General features: G+C 36.8%; 3 protein-coding genes across 3 annotated transcripts; all 3 read right to left on the bottom strand.

Annotated features, from left to right (window-relative positions):
• Positions 1-1256: 1256 nt before the first annotated feature.
• On the bottom strand, positions 1257-1832 carry LOC113312387. The gene has a single exon (XM_026561137.1). The coding sequence runs from the start codon at positions 1830-1832 to the stop codon at positions 1257-1259; it is 576 nt and encodes a 191-aa protein (XP_026416922.1).
• Positions 1833-4987: 3155 nt separating this feature from the next.
• On the bottom strand, positions 4988-6455 carry LOC113312386 (uncharacterized mitochondrial protein AtMg00810-like). The gene is made up of 3 exons (XM_026561136.1): positions 6338-6455; positions 5970-6205; positions 4988-5857 (listed from the first exon to the last, which is right to left on the bottom strand). The coding sequence occupies exons 1-3, from the start codon at positions 6453-6455 to the stop codon at positions 4988-4990; spliced, it is 1224 nt and encodes a 407-aa protein (XP_026416921.1).
• A 4831-nt stretch (positions 6456-11286) lies between these two features.
• LOC113313841 (histone H4) lies at positions 11287-11859 on the bottom strand. The gene has a single exon (XM_026562630.1). The coding sequence runs from the start codon at positions 11811-11813 to the stop codon at positions 11502-11504; it is 312 nt and encodes a 103-aa protein (XP_026418415.1). The 5' UTR covers positions 11814-11859; the 3' UTR covers positions 11287-11501.
• Positions 11860-16496: the final 4637 nt, after the last annotated feature.

The raw sequence follows: 16496 nt of genomic DNA, 5'->3' as shown, positions 1-16496 counted from the left end.
ACCAAAATAAAACCATGGTCCCAAAAAATCGTTCCTTAATAATTACTTTTTATTGGATTAAAAAGTTGCGGGAGGGGCTGAGATTCGAACTCGTGCCCTTTGATGCGTCCAATTAATGGTTACCGTTCCACTTGTGTGTTGTTGATTCATAATTCGTCTATTATGTATATAACCAATTTAATTATTTTATTAATTATATAAATCAATTATCTAATTTATTTTTTTTCTGAAGCATGCGTATATTCCCCTAGACATTACAAAAATTATCTCATTTTTTGTTCAAAAGTTAAATCGACTCCCCACCTCTTTTATTATGAATCTCGGATCCACCATTTTTTTTAATTCAACTTTATATATTCTAATTAATAGTATGTCTAAAGATCCTAAACCCCAAACTAACAGATTCATACAAATTTTAATGAAAAGTTTACATGACAATTATAACATATGTATTAATATATGTGCCCACTAATTACAAAATTTCATATGATAAATAAAAAACTAAGAGAAAATAAAAAATTCATGTCCACTTTTCCAAAAATTACATGATAGGTATATTAAATTCTGTTGAAATTAGTATAATATAAATAATATATATATACGTGTCCGCGTCCTAATTTTCTGAGAAATCGCTCGTGTTCGCGTCAGCGTCGTGTCGTGTCCGCGTCCCCGAATCTGTGTCTGTGTAACCCAGTCTAAAACAGATGTGGAACAAGAATGAAAAACAAATCATGTCCGTGGCCAGTAAAGAATTATTACAAGGCATCGAATTAAATGTGAATTTCTCGTCCATGCGAAAGATGGCATGATAAAGAAGTCTTTTGTGTGGGAGAGTCGTAATGGTGATTTATGATAAAAAAAGGTAAAATAATCGGCTTTTGTTAACTTGTATTCCAGGATAATGTATCATTTCTTAAAAAAAATAATCTCTCATTTTTTTTATTTGGTACCAAAGAGATCGCAAACCAATCGGAGTGACGGTATCCTAACCCAAACAGTTTGGCTGGTAGTGTTTTTTATGTACAATATAATTTTTTTCATTGACATTAAAAATATATATAAATATAATTTTATTTTGATCAATCTCTTGATTTTAGGAAAAAACTTAGCTTAACTAAATCTAAACCCTAATACTTTTTTATGCTAAATAATAATAGATTAATTAACTGAAACCAGTATATTGTCTTGGATCAATTGGTTTGCAATGATACCAGGTGACCAAACTTTAGTGACTCTAAACTTTCTGCTGAATTTGGCTAACTCATCAGCAAGTTTATTGCAATCTCTATAATTATAATGACATTACCAGGAATAAACTTAAGACAGTCTAAAGCATCTATTAGAATGCTTTCATTTTTCCACGCTATAACTGGCTTTGCTGAGTTGATGTAGCTTTCAATTGTCCGTAGATCAGTCTCGAAAACTACATGAGTATGTCGCAATTCCTTACTCCAGCTGACAGCATCGAAAAACGCCAAGCATTCTGCATGTTTTGAATTGCTTACTCCTGCATAGCATTTTGCATAGCATCCCCTCCAAGTGCCTGCAGAATCACGCAAAACAAGAGAGACCCCGGTTAGTCCAGTATTAGTATCATAAGATGCATCGCAATTTATAACAAGATATGGATTTGGTGGTGGTTTCCACACAGGTTTTGGGGGAGAGCTAGTTTGGGTATTAGTGCTTTGTAACTGATCATGTAAGTTCAGTTTACTGATATATGTTGCAAAGCTAATAGCTCTCCTAGCCACTGCCAAGGGTTCAGCCTTTTCGTTTTGGAAGTTAACTTCACAACTCTCGTTCCATATAATCCATGAGACTGTCATTGCCATTATCAACCAATCTGGAGAAGAATTTTTTTGTTGGTTTTATTGCACCCATCCTTCAAAAATTGTAGCTGCAGTATTGTGCATTCCTTGTAAAATAGTAGACCCACCCGGCACTTGCATCCAAACAACTCTGGAGAATGAGCATGAAAACAAGACATGAGTGATAGTTTCTTCATGCTGTCCACAAAACGGACAATCACGGTTTATATGCCTGCAATTTCCTGACAACCTTTCCTTAGTAGGTAGAATGCCAGTTAAACATTTCCACCAGAAATGTTTGACTCTTTGCCATATCTTTATTCACCAGAATTCTTTCCAGCTCAGATTTGTACCTTCAATATTCAGCGAAACTTGCAGAGTTCCCAGACTGTCTTCATGGAGTTTGTTGTAGGCTGATTTCAGCGTGAAGTTACCATTTCTTGTTAGGTTCCATATGAGTTTATCAACAACAGCTATTGAAATCCGCATATTGAGAATCAATTCTGCAGTTGCAGGTTCAAATAGATGCGCAACCAGTGAGACATTCCACTCCTTTCCGTTATTTAGCATCAACTCTTGGACAAAAATATAATTCTCGCTGTCATTGATGTCTTGTCTTGGAGTTGGTCGTGACGCAGTCGTAAATCCCATATTCTCAACTATCGTTTGTGGCTGATTAAGGTATTTATATGGTAGGGCCTGACCGCAGTCGTATAAATTCACGTTCATAAACATGTTATATACTCCCTCCGTCTCTAAAAGATAGGCGACAGGTTTGTGTCTAAATTTACACACAAATCTGCCTATCTTTTAGAGACGGAGGGAGTAATTCTTATTCTCACTAGTGAGAAAGACTTCACAGTTGGAACACCCGGGAGAATAGTGAAAAGAACACGCAGCATTCGAGAAACACAACAGTATGTACTAGTTGGTCGATTAGCTTAATTTGATTTTTTTCAAAAAAAAAAAGATACCTTTTTAGTACAAAATTAGCTTTAAGGGTTAAGTGGCAAAATGCCCCAAAATTGACCCAACCTTGTGAAAATGACCTGGACGTTAGGAAAAAGATTAGCTTTAATATTGGTGTGGCATACAAGGAGTCAAGGATTTTGGTCGGTTGCTCTGTGATTAAGGTTTCTGGATAGAATGCCCTTTCCTTAGTTTTTAGGCTTATAGTCCGTCCTTCAAAGTTGAAACACTCTGTGCGCCCATATAAAATGCAGAAATGCTAAAATCCATGGGATAATTTAGCTCGAGGGGAGAGACCCACAATAGTCAAGACCAGCTAGCTACAGCTGCATCCTGCCACTTTAAAAACTTCAATTTGAGACTCGTATAACTAAAACTAAGAGCTAAATTACAGTTATATTTCTTCTCTAGTCTCAGATCAACTTTGGAACAATGTATATCTTTATCAAAGGAAGAGTAAACTAGACCAAGTTTGCGCCCAGCCAAAAAAAAAAAAATTCTAACGGCTCACCAAAAGGTTTGGGAATTTTGGCAAAGTTGATAGTACTGCTTGCTCTCTCATCCATAATATGGACGATGAATTTCAAAAAAAAAAAATGATATAGACGATGAGTTTGCTATGCAGCTAGGTATTCATACTTCGAACAAAACGTTGTAAAGTTGTAATGTCATTTCTTTAGATTATTAGATTACATAATTCTGTACTAACAAAAGAAACATATGCAAATCATACATTTGGATCTTATCCATCCTCAACTTCCTACTAATGCATGCGCGTATATGCTAATAATCCTTGCACCCCTAGCTAAATACAAAAATTACTAGTACTACTACTGCTATTTAATGGTACACTTCAGGCTCCTTATTTTGGTCTCTGCGGAGTGTTCGTGTCATCTAAAAGAGACCAAGTACGCACCAAAATATACATACTATGCAAGTATGCTTTGTTATGCACCTAATTATTCCTCTTGTAGATCACATGAACACTCCGTAGAGACCAAAACAAGGAGGCTGATGAGTAGCACCAAATAGCGTCAGCTATGGTATATGTTTCATAATGTTAACAATATTACTAACAATTCACTACAAATTGGCTAATCAAAAAACATCCAGTGCCTCTGCAAGTTGCCGGCGGTCGCCCCGCCTTGCACTCCATCAGTAACGCAGTTTTTATTTCCCTTTATGCCATACTTCTTTCATGGCGAAAGATCAGATGAATGAATATAATATAAGGTGATGAAAAAAGTTATCACCAATTCGAGTTTATATAGAGTTTGAAGAGGGAATAAGCGGTGGGCAACTGCTTTATGTATTTGTGAGGGTGACTTGTGACAAAAAGGAAAAAGAACTTTCAGCACCACATATGTCGATCTGTGTTTCTTTTTATGATACTATCCCCTATGGTTTCTCCATTATTTCGCCATTCTTTCTTTCATATTGCGATGTCCATGAGACAAAAACAAAATTGCCTGAGAATATTTTCTTCTACTTTCTCTTTCTCATCCACATTTCGGATCTTAGTCCACATATCTCTGATGTCAACTAGAAAAGATGCTGCAGTAGTGTGTCTTCTATGACGACACACTGTTGAAATAGTGTTGTCTTCTCCGACTTTAGGGAAGAAGCAAAAGTAACAACATTGCTACAACTACTAGATTTAAATGTTGAATGGCAAATGTGGGCAAGTAAATTTGTTATAGAATCTGTTAAAAATAATTATGAAGCAGGGGACTGATAATTGATAGCGAGAAAAACGGAAACATGAATATAACTGTGAAAATGAGGATTGGATTCCAAATACAGAACCAAATCCAGAAAGTATTGGTGACCTTATTCTCTTTGAACGGGAATACTCCTACCAAGTGACATACTCCATATTAAGTTCTCCTAGGCCCAAGCTAATTCATGAAAACTTTTGTAGCAAATGAAATCTCATGAAAACTTTTGTAGCAAATGAAATCAAATGTCAATTTGAACGGTGATAAACATGAGCATAGAGATTTTAATGTAGTTGTGAGAATAATTCTCTGTGTATTCATTGATAGGCAATGGCCTGATTTATACAATTTTATACAACTAGATAAGGCAGATACACCTAACAATATCTAGGATATATACGGCAAGAATATATATGTAGTTACAACCAAATAACAACACAATAATGTCAAGATATATAATATCTTGACCATATCTTAACACCCCCCTCAAACTCAAGATGGTGGAGTACACATCTTGAGTCTGGAAATTAAGAATCGAAGACGAGCTGCAGAGTGAGTCTTGATGAAAAGATCAGCCACTTGAAATTCTGATTTGACATGCGGAAGAGTGATTGTACCTTTCTTAAAATGATGACGAGTAAAATGACAATCTATCTCGATATGTTTTGTACGTTCATGGAAGACATCATTGTGTGTAATTTGAATAGCATCCTTGTTATCACAATACAATGGTGTAGGAGCAGAAATTTGAACTCCCATATCACAAAGAAGCCACCGTAACCAAATGAGTTCAGATGTGGTGTGAGCAAGAGCTCTATACTCTGCTTCAGCACTTGAACAAGAAACCACACTTTGTTTCTTACTTCTCCATGAAATCAATGAGTCTCCCAAGAACACCCAGTAGCCTGTAATAGATTTTCTGTCTGTAACATCCCCAGCCCAATCGGAATCTGAGTAAGCTTGAAGAGTGAGATCAGACTTGGATGAGAAACACAGACCTTGATGAAGAGACCCCTTGATATATCTTAGAATTCTGAGAATAGCTGCATAATAAGTAGACCTTGGAGCAGACATAAACTGACTGACTATGTGAACTGCATGACTTATGTCTGGTCTCGTAACAGTCAAGTAATTTAGACTCCCTACTAGTTGACGATACAGTGTTGGATTAGACAATAGAGTCCCATCTGTAGGACTGTATTTTACATTCAATTCGAGAGGTGTGTCAGTTACCTTATTGTCAGACAGCCCTGCACGTTGTAGAATCTCAGATGCATATTTGACTTGTGATATGAAATAACCAGTGGATGACATGCAAACTTCAATGCTAAGAAAGTAACTTAAAGATCCAAGATCTTTCATCTTAAAACAATCACTGAGGTATGATTTGAGTTCAGTAATACCTTGTAGGTCACTGCCAGTAATAACCATGTCGTCAACATACAAGAGAAGAATGACAATTCCTTTTTCTGACGAGCATAGCTGAATCACAAAAGCTTTGTGTAAATCCATACTGGAGAATTGTATTGTTAAACTTCTCAAACCAAGCACGAGGTGCTTGTTTGAGTCCATATGATGCCCGTCGAAGCCTACATACATGATTAGGTTCATGAGGCAAACCAGGAGGAGGTTGCATGTAAACCTCTTCTTGTAACTCACCATGAAGAAAAGCGTTTTTCACGTCCATTTGATGAATCCCCCATTGTCGTGCTGCAGCAACAACAAGTAATGTACGAACTGTAACCATTCTGGCTACTGGTGCAAATGTTTCTTCATAGTAAACACCATACTCTTGTGTATAACCTTTTGCAACAACTCGTGATTTACATCGTTCAAACTCACCATCTGACTTGGTCTTAACTTTATAGACCCATATGCTTCCAACAACTGATTTTCCAGGAGGAAGATCCACCATTTCCCATGTCCCTGCCTCTGCATGTGCTTCCAATTCATCGTCCATTGAATCTTGCCATTCTGGAATGACTGCAGCTTCTTTCTATGTCTTGGGTTCATAAAATGACAAAGTAGAAGACAAGTAACAATGATAGTCTGCATACTTAGCTGGCAGTCTTCGATTGCGAGGTGGCAAAGAATTTTCTTCAGAATCAGGATTTCGTTCCTGGGTTGCACTGTCAGGTTGAGTCGTAGAGTGGTCTTGATCATCAGTATTTGGTGGATCAACAACTAGAGAAGATGGACTTTCAGGAGTAGATATAGGAAAAGTGCTAGGATTGGATTCACTAGGAAATGGATCAGAATAAGTGAAAGACTCAAAAGATGATGATTTGCTGCTTGGAAGTGACCAGAATGGAACTTTCTCCCAGAATGTGACATGACGAGAAACACAAAGCTTTCTATTAACTGGATCATAACAACGATACCCTTTTTGTTCAATATCATAACCAAGAAAGACACACAAGACATTCTTTTGACCAAGTTTATGACGTTCACGTTCTGGAAGGAGTACAAAACAAGTTGAACCAAATACTCGAAGCTCAGAATAGTTTGGTTTCTTACCATAGAGACGCTCATAAGGTGATATTCCTCCTATGACAGCTGTTGGGACTCTATTGATGGTGTAGACTGCAGTAACGACTGATTCTCCCCAGAAATTGGAAGGAACTGAACCAGAAATTAACTGGGTTCTAGCTGTCTCTATAATATGACGGTGTTTACGTTCTGCAACTCCATTTTGTTCTGGAGTTTCAGTGCAGGACAGTTGAAAAATGGTGCCTTGGGTTTTAAGAAATTCTTTGAATGGATTGGAAATATATTCCCCACCCTGATCAGCACGAAGAACTTTGATCACTTTATCAAACTGAGTTTTTATCATGGTTGAGAAATCAACATATAACTTAAGAAAATCTGCTCTAGAGCTGAATAGATATACCCATGTATAACGCGAATAATCATCAATAAAACTGACATAATACAAAGCACCTCCGTTTGACATAATTGGATATTTACCCCAGACATCAGAATGTATAAGAGCAAAAGGTTCAGTTGAAATAGAAGTGTTAAGATTAAAAGAAAGAGTTGGTTGTTTTTCCAGTTTACAAGAGATGCAATTTGGTTCTTTATCTAACTGAGTATCTCTTAGTAAACCCTTATTGATCATATATGAAATCCGAGAAAAGGAAACATAACCTAACCTAGAATGCCAAGACATGAAGGGAGATATTAACACAGGTGCAGTGGGAGTAGCAGCTACGACATGACTTTTAGATTCTGCTGAGAGAACAAGAGATTGAAGGAGATACAACCGACCAGCTCTACGTCCTATCCCAAATAGCTTCCCGGTTTTGATATCCTGTATAGCACAACCAAAAGGAAAACAATATGTGTTATAACCTTGATCACACAGTTGACCAACTGAAATAAGATTCATTGTAATATTTGGTACAAGAAGCACATCTGGTACATAAAAGTTATTTGAATTGTTGACCAAGCCTATATGACTTGCAGTTACTGTTGATCCATCAGCAGTATGAATCTTAGGGGTGATGACAGGATGAAGACTTTCAAAAAACTTTTGATTAAAAGTCATATGGTTTGATGCTCCTGAGTCGAGAAACCATTCTTTTGAATAAATACCTGATGAGATAGAGAAGGCAGATGCAACTGTAGGATTGTTACCAATTGAGAGTGCTTGTTTAATCATCTCTTGAATATCAGCAAGATTTGGTGCAGAATTACCACCAGGTACATCTAATGCAGATGAGTTTGATGTTGATGCAGGTGAGACTGGGAGCTAAATCGGGTTGGTGCACTGGATTTGTTTCCTCCATTAGCATTGATTCTTCTCATGTTTCTTGAAGTTGGTGAGGTGCAAAATCTGGATGAATGACCAAGTTCCTTACAGTACCCACACTGTGTTGTGGGTGTGTCAGGTATTATTGGAGAAGGTGAGGAATTTGCTGATGGAATATTGCAATTCCTTGCAAAGTGCCCAAAAGTCATGCAATTGTGACACTGCACTTGAGACATGTCACGTTGCACTAAAGCACTTGAGTTTCTTGAAAATTTATTTGAACTTGAACGTGTAGGCACAACAAACACTCCTGATATCTCTGGGTGTGATTCTTTTTCTTGTTTCTTCTGCAATAAGTTCAGACAAAGCAGCTTCCACAGTTGGAAGAGGTGATCGATGAAGAATAGATGCTCTAACAGACTCAAACTCATCACGTAAAGCCATTAGAAGTTGAACTAAACGTGTTTCCTCTTTATATTTCTGCCAGAGTTCCAAATCTATAGTCCATTTTAGTTCCATAAGTGCTAATTGATTCCAAACTATAGACATCTCAGAATGAAAAACAGAAACAGTCTGATTATGTGGTTGTTTCATAGATCTAATATCTTGTTCAAGTTTATATCTCTGAGCAAAGTTGACTTGAGTGTACCTTTTTGAAAGAAAATCCCATGCATCTTTGGCTACTTCAAAACTGGTGAGTTGCATGCTTATAGAAGGAATAACCGTATTTCCAATCCAAGTGAGAATCATGTTATTGTTAATCTCCCATTCTTCTTTTGGATCCTTTGTTTGTACTTCTTTTCCTTTGTCAATAAAACTGCTTGTTGTAGGGGCTTTTTCTGTACCATCGACATACTTCCACATACTCTTTCCTTTAAAAAAACTCCTCATGAGGATTGACCAGTGATTGTAGTTGGTTCCATCAAAACGAACAGTGATAGGTTGAGAATCTTCTCTTGACATGATTACTATGTTTTCTCTGGGTTGTATTGCAGCGGAAACTGGTTCTCAGATCTTTCCTAGCTCTGATGCCATGATAAACATGAGCATAGAGATTCTAATGTAGTTGTGAGAATAATTCTCTGTGTATTCATTGATAGGCAATGGCCTGATTTGTACAACTTTACACAACTAGATAAGGCAAATAAAAGATACACCTAACAATATTTAGGAAATATACAGCAAGAATATATATGCAGTTACAACCAAATAACGACACAATAATGTCAAGATATATAATATCTTGACCATATCTTAACAAACGGCAATGTAATGAATACAAATAGTCCGATAACGATGAATACTTAATCTGTCGATCGTATACGTATATCAGTTTGTTTCCTCTTTTAATGACCTCTAATCAAGTGTACAATAAACCTCAATAGATTAATAGTCCTGTCTCATTTTTTTCCACCTGACAAATTTGTTGACGTTCATTATACACAAAATTGGTTAAAAAGACCAAAATCAACAATTCCTGGGTGAAATGGACAGTTAGATTTTGATACTATTTAAATGGCCAAAAATGTAAAAATAGGTAGGATGTAACCAATTTTATCGTGCCTATTTTCAAATATTTTTTCTTATTTTTAATTTATACAGGATGTATCCAGTTTCACCCTTGTTATTTTTTAAATTAAAGCTAGGATGAAACCAGTTTCATCCTTACTATTTTTTTTTACCATTTCACCCAAACTATTTTTTACCCGTCCATTTGAACCGTGATTTAAAAATATTTGGACAGATGACCCATTTTCCGTTCATTATATCAGCGTAAGCCGTAAGCACTTCATAGGTCTAAGTAAGCCAAAGAATCGTGTGGTTTCATTTTCTAATTTGTAAGGAGAAGATATGCAATTATAAAGTTGAACCTACAACTTAACTCATTATAAGTTAAATGGATAAATTGCCTCATATCTCACTGACATTTGCTCTCTAATGTCGTTTGTGCACTTCCCGAGCCAGAAAATTTGGCTCTTATCTGGAACGACATTCCAAAGAACATGCTAAAGATTCAAACATATTTCTGTTCAGACGAATGCCACTTTTTTCCTCTCGAGAAAATCAGTTGCACTAAGAATGCTGCAAAAAAGGAGAAACAAACTCTCACAATTACTTTTCGACTAGTCCCACAATCAGTAAGGATTATGAGATTATCTGAATGTCAATTAAGACTAAAGAAAGTGAGCAAAAACAAACCCGGACGAAACAGCTGGTTTGCTTACACTGGATATCACAAAATGCATTTGAAATGAGACCTACGACCTACCCTTTTGGACAGATTGTGAATATCTTGGAACATTATTAGTTGCACTCTGTGTATTTCTTGGGTGCAGCTTCCATTTTAGATATGCATCATCAGGCTTCCCATTCTTGTAACTATGTAAATTACTAGGTATTTCGAGAAAATAGACATGAACCAGGAAGATAATGTGGTTTTTCTACTACTAACCCTGTCCTTGTCATCATTCTTGTTTATGTAACACTGTGTAGGGTGTGATTAAGGTTTTTGGATAAAATGCACTTTCCTTTCTTTTAAGGCTTGCATTTCATATTTCAGAGTTGAACCACTAAAACAGCAATCGATCGCACATGGTAAACAAAAATGCAGATGCTAAAATCACATTAGTAGCATACTCTAATTATAGGCATCAATGCTAATGTGGGCGAGTCTCACAGATTGCCGGTGAGACTAGGAAACCGCCACAGCTGCATCTCACCACTCTTAAAAACTTCAGTATGTTTGGGCGTAAATGAGACTAGTAAAACTTATACTGAGAGCCAGATTACAGTTTCGTTTCTTCATAGCCTCATATCAAGGTTGAGCAATATCTCACAGACTATAGCACCAACAAAATTTATGTACGAGTGAATAAACGTGATTTTGGTTTTGAATCTGAATCTGAATCTGAAATTAGAATCCAATCGTGGGTCTACCTGAAAACTTGAGTCTTCGGAAGATTAAAAGTACACTAGACCAACTATCAAGTTCCAGAAACCCTACGAAATTAAAATCAACAAACAAAAAATTAAAAGAAAATCAAAGAAATCTGTCAGTCATCTTTTACAGATCTGAGATCAATTAGAGCAATCACAAATTTGAAGAAGGTAAGATTTCCATTCACTTTCCAACAACATACAGATCTAGATTGCATCCTACCAAACAACAAACATAATAATTTAAGCTCAGAAAACCTAAACCCAGACTGAATTTCTACACAAATTTCCCAAATCGATAATAAGAATGAGCAAACCCTAACCCCCAAATCCATAAAGAGTCCTTCCTTGACGTTTCAGAGCATAAACGACATCCATAGCAGTAACAGTTTTTCTTCTAGCATGTTCAGTGTAAGTAACAGCATCACGAATGACATTCTCCAAGAAGATCTTAAGAACACCTCTTGTTTCTTCATAAATCAAACCACTGATACGTTTAACTCCACCTCTTCTAGCAAGACGACGAATAGCGGGCTTAGTGATACCTTGAATGTTATCTCTCAACACCTTCCTGTGTCTCTTTGCTCCTCCCTTTCCTAAACCCTTTCCTCCTTTCCCTCTTCCTGACATTTTTTCTCTGCTCTGATTTTGTTTTCTCTGGTGGTTTTGGTTTGTTTTGATTGTGAGAAATGGCCGAGGAATGAAGTAGATTTATAGAGAGTTTCTGGAATTTGTGGAGATTTAAGACCGTAGGATGGAAGTGCGATCCGTCTGTTCTGTTTTCTTTCGGTGTTGTTCGTTGATTAGAAATTGGTGAATTCTGATTGGTAGGTGAGTAACCACGCGGATTGAACTCTTGATCCAGAAAAATTGTTTTTGTTGAGACTTGAGCGGGAAAGGGGAGAGTTTCCTTTGGAATTTATGGAGATTTGAAACCGTGGGATTCAGATAACATCCGTGTGTTGTGTTTTCTTTGGGTCTTGTTCGTTGGATTAGAAATTAGTAAATCCTGATTGGTTGAGGGATAACCACGCGGATTGGGACTTTTGATCTAGAAAAATTGTTTTTGTGAGTCGGAACTCGGAAGCCGAAAGGAACTTACCAAATAAAAAATTTATTCAGCTAGGTGGATAGGCAAAGTTAGGGGTGCACATACCCTACCCATACCCGCCAACCCTACCCTACCCGCCAGTTTTTTAACCGTATTCTACCCTATCCACTATTTGGCGGGTAGGGTGGCGGGTGAAGATTTTCTTAACCGACAATAAACGGGTAGGGTGGCGGGTAAAGCTCGAAATTATCCTACCCTACTGGTCTTCGAGCAATTCCTACTAGCGGTCCACATACCCTACCCATACCCGCCAACCCTACCCTACCCGCCAGTTTTTTTAACCGTATCCTACACTATCCACTATTTGGCGGGTAGGGTGACGGGTAAAGATTTTCTTAACCGCCAATAAACGGGTAGGGTGGCGGGTATAAACCATATCCTACCCGTTGTGCAGCCCTAGGCAAAGTAGAATTTTCAAGAAAAAGTGTTTGGTGGTTGAACAAGAAGCGCGTGGACTAGAAAAATCTACTGGCGATTTTGGGCCTTTTGGCAAGTCCATGCTGATCAAGATAAACCGCTGGCGGGTGATCTTAAGCCGCAAACGATCTTAATAAATCCTTCCACGGTTATTTTTCTATCGTAAAAAACCGTCATATTTTTATTATTATTATAAATTACCACTAATTTCAAACACTCCACTCACACCAAAATTCACTGTTTTTTAATTTTTTCTACTAATTTCTTCTAATTTTTATTCTAGTATTTTAAATTTCTTACTAAATCAGTGACAACGTCCATATTACTAACTCTATCACCATTTTGCAAAACAAAATCAAGTTGATCTGTTATTTGATTAATTTTTTGTCTGAATGTTACCAAAAGTACTCCTATTCCACCGACTTGGGAGATACTTCACATTTTTCAAAGACCTAGTGAGTTTAAAAGCATGTGAACCATTCTCAAGATGATTCCAATTTTCAGTAATTAGAGATTTATAGCTATTATTTCTAAACCAGCATCTATTAAACCTATAAGGTTTCATAGTAGGATTAGGGTTATTTGGTTTTTCGAACTTAGTTTTTGACCAAAATCTGGGTTTGGTCTAACATTTGTCCAGCCTTTGCGTTTGGTCTAAAGACCAGACGTTGACCCGCGTTGACTCGTTATTTGATGACGTGTCTATGCACCCTAAATAATTTTGTATTCACAAAACGATCCCTAAAAAATAATAGCTCTTTAATTGCAGCCCCCATGTAAAAATCCATCTCCAGCTCAAACCCTTTACAACCCAGAATAAGAAATTAGGTCGAGACTTTCACAAATTCAGTTCAGGACACGACCAAGATGACTACACCATTCTCAACGCTGGCAGACCTAAGATCCATGGCTGATTACCAAGGGTTCAAAGAAGATTACGAATTCAAGATAAATGAGAAGTGATACGGGTTGTGGTTTTGTTAGGATCTGTTAATTGTCGAGAAACCACGAAAAAGCTCAAGATGCTGCCATTGATCTTGGTCGAGAAAGAAGATGAAGTAGTATTTGAAAGTTTACGGAAGATAAGGAACAATGGGTTAATCTCTATTCTTTTTGGCAGCAAAGCAAACTCGAGTTGGGGAAAATTTGTGAATGAAGTTTTGGCGGAAAAACTAATCAAGAAAGATGATACTGTTGTTGTTTGATGATTAAATGTGTTTAGACATGGATTTGCAGGGAAGGAGTTATTGTGCAATCTCCTATATACAGACAGTACATAACCTTCACCAGTTTGATTGGCGCAGACAAGGTGTTCGTCAAAAGGCCGGACCAACCAGTTTTTCAACCAAGTTTTAAGTCCGGTTAGCCATGGGTCTAATGAGTATTTGCAGATGGGTAGGACCTGGAATCGAAGCCAAGAAGCACGGCAGAATGGGTTAGGGTAGTGGTTTCGAGTCTAGAGATTTTGTAGTGATGATGGGGTTAAAACTTTGCCAAGAATCCAGTCTAGAAGACCTTGTCGCTGCCGTTGATTTGTAACTGCAAGCATTAAAACTCATCAATTCATCCGTGTTCTTCCTCACTTGAATAATCTCACACACCTGCGCCTCCAGTTCTCATCTCTCTGAGAGAGGAATTCCCGATATAGTTTTAGGATTAGTCACATGGAGACGTTGAAGGCACCCCTTTAGATGGATATGAGCTGCCATTTTGGGGATCGTTTTGTGAATGCATAATTATTTAGGGGTGCACAAAAAATAAACCAAGTCAAACAGTTAGACGCGTCATCATATAACGAGTCAACGGGGGTCAACGTTGGTCTTTAGACCAAACACAAAGACTGGACAAATGTTAGACCGAACACAGGTTTTTGGTCAAAAACTAAGTACCAAAAACCAAGTAACCCGTAGGATTATCATCTTTAGAACTAACAAGAAGGATATGAACATGATCACTCCCTATGCTCACCAAGTGATGCACCACATCACTAGGAAAAAAATTAAACCAATCACTTTTTGCAATAGTTCTATCCAATCGTTCTAAAATAAGATCATTTCCAGATATCCTATTAGACCAATTAAAAGGACACCCAATATAGTTAACATCAGTGAGACTAAACATATCTAGTTGGTTTCTAACACTATCCAGTTGTGATTGAGTAACATGATTACCCCCTTGTTTTTCACATTGTCTAATAACAAAATTCAGGTCACCAATGATCACAAGATGATAGTTAAACCTGACTAACAAACTATGCACAAAGTTCCATTGATTAGATATTCCTACATCATTTAAGGCGCCATACATGCAAACAAGCAAAGTTTTTTCACTCCTAGCATCAAAACTTACTAGACAAGCTATACATCTATCATTCATATCAACCACATCAAACTCAAACTCATCTTTCCACATCAAAAACAAACCACCAGATAAACCTATTGGATTAACAAAATAATACTTAAAGTAGTTCAAACATCTAGTATATCTGGTTATTTTTTTATTTAGATTTTTTATTTCAGAGAGAAACACTATATCTGGATCATTAGACCTGATCAAATCCCTAAGGTGATATCTATTATGTTTATTCCCATACCCTTGCACATTCCAAGCTAATACCTTCATAATGCAGTTCTCCACAGAAAAGCAAAGATTTAGCCAATATGGAATGTGTAAGTTCTCAGTACTATAATGAAAAACAAGACAGTTTGGGAACAAACTAGCACAGTAGCACTACACAAAATCAGGGATTTTGTAACGTTGAAAAAACATTAGTATCTATATATTGTAACGTCAAAAAAACGTTGGAAACGTGCCGTTATTATTAGTGTTACAATATTTTATCAACGGTTCATTTCGTTACGATAAAATTTTATTAAATAACGGTTTGATTCGTTGGAATAAATACACCAACGGTTATCTAGTCAGCACAAGATTTATCTGATGTCATTTTGTTGTAGCGGATAGTAGTTATTGTGTAGATCATAACAGTTGGTATGTAACAGTTCAGTGTAACAGATACTGTAACGACGACTTTGTGTGTAACGGTTGACTTATTGCCACCTGTCCTTCCTTGTAACAGATACAACAACGATTTTAATCGTTGTTTAGTTTATTGTTACAGATTGGCTTTAACAGCTATTGTAACGATTCTCAACCGTGATAGCTCGGTGTAACAGCTGCTGTATGACACGTGTCTCTAACGTTTAAAGTAACGGCTTCAAACGTTGATGATTGATTGTAACATTTTGGATATAACAGCTTGATGTAACGATTCGATTCGTAACAGCTGATTGTAACGTTTGTCGTCTGCCACGTGTCTATCACTTGTAACATATAGACTAACGGCTTTAAGACGTTGAAAATTCATTGTAACAGTAATGAATTTGCCAGGTGTGCTAATTACTAACAGATATTATAACGTTGATTCGACGTTGGTTAAAAAAAGTAGTTTTCAAAAGAAAAAAAAACCGTTTTTTTTTGCTGTTATAAATAAGCTCCCATAATTGGACCCTGCAATGCAATGCAATCCATTTCTGAAGCTGCAATAAAATTAGTTTCTGAAGCTGCATTGCAATTCATTTCTGAACCTGTAATACTGAATCTGAAACCCATTATCCAATCTCATTCTGCAGTACATACATTCTCATTCTAGCACAAGGAATTCATTCATTCAATTATTGTGGAATTCAATCTCATTCCACAATACATACATTCTCATTCTAGAAGCATAAGGAATTCATTCATTCAATTATTCTGGAATACATACTCCTCAATTATTCACATAT

This window comes from Papaver somniferum, chromosome 9, assembly GCF_003573695.1.
Source record: "Papaver somniferum cultivar HN1 chromosome 9, ASM357369v1, whole genome shotgun sequence".
Taxonomy (NCBI): Eukaryota; Viridiplantae; Streptophyta; class Magnoliopsida; order Ranunculales; family Papaveraceae; genus Papaver; species Papaver somniferum.
This window is presented reverse-complemented; position numbering and strand designations above follow the sequence as displayed.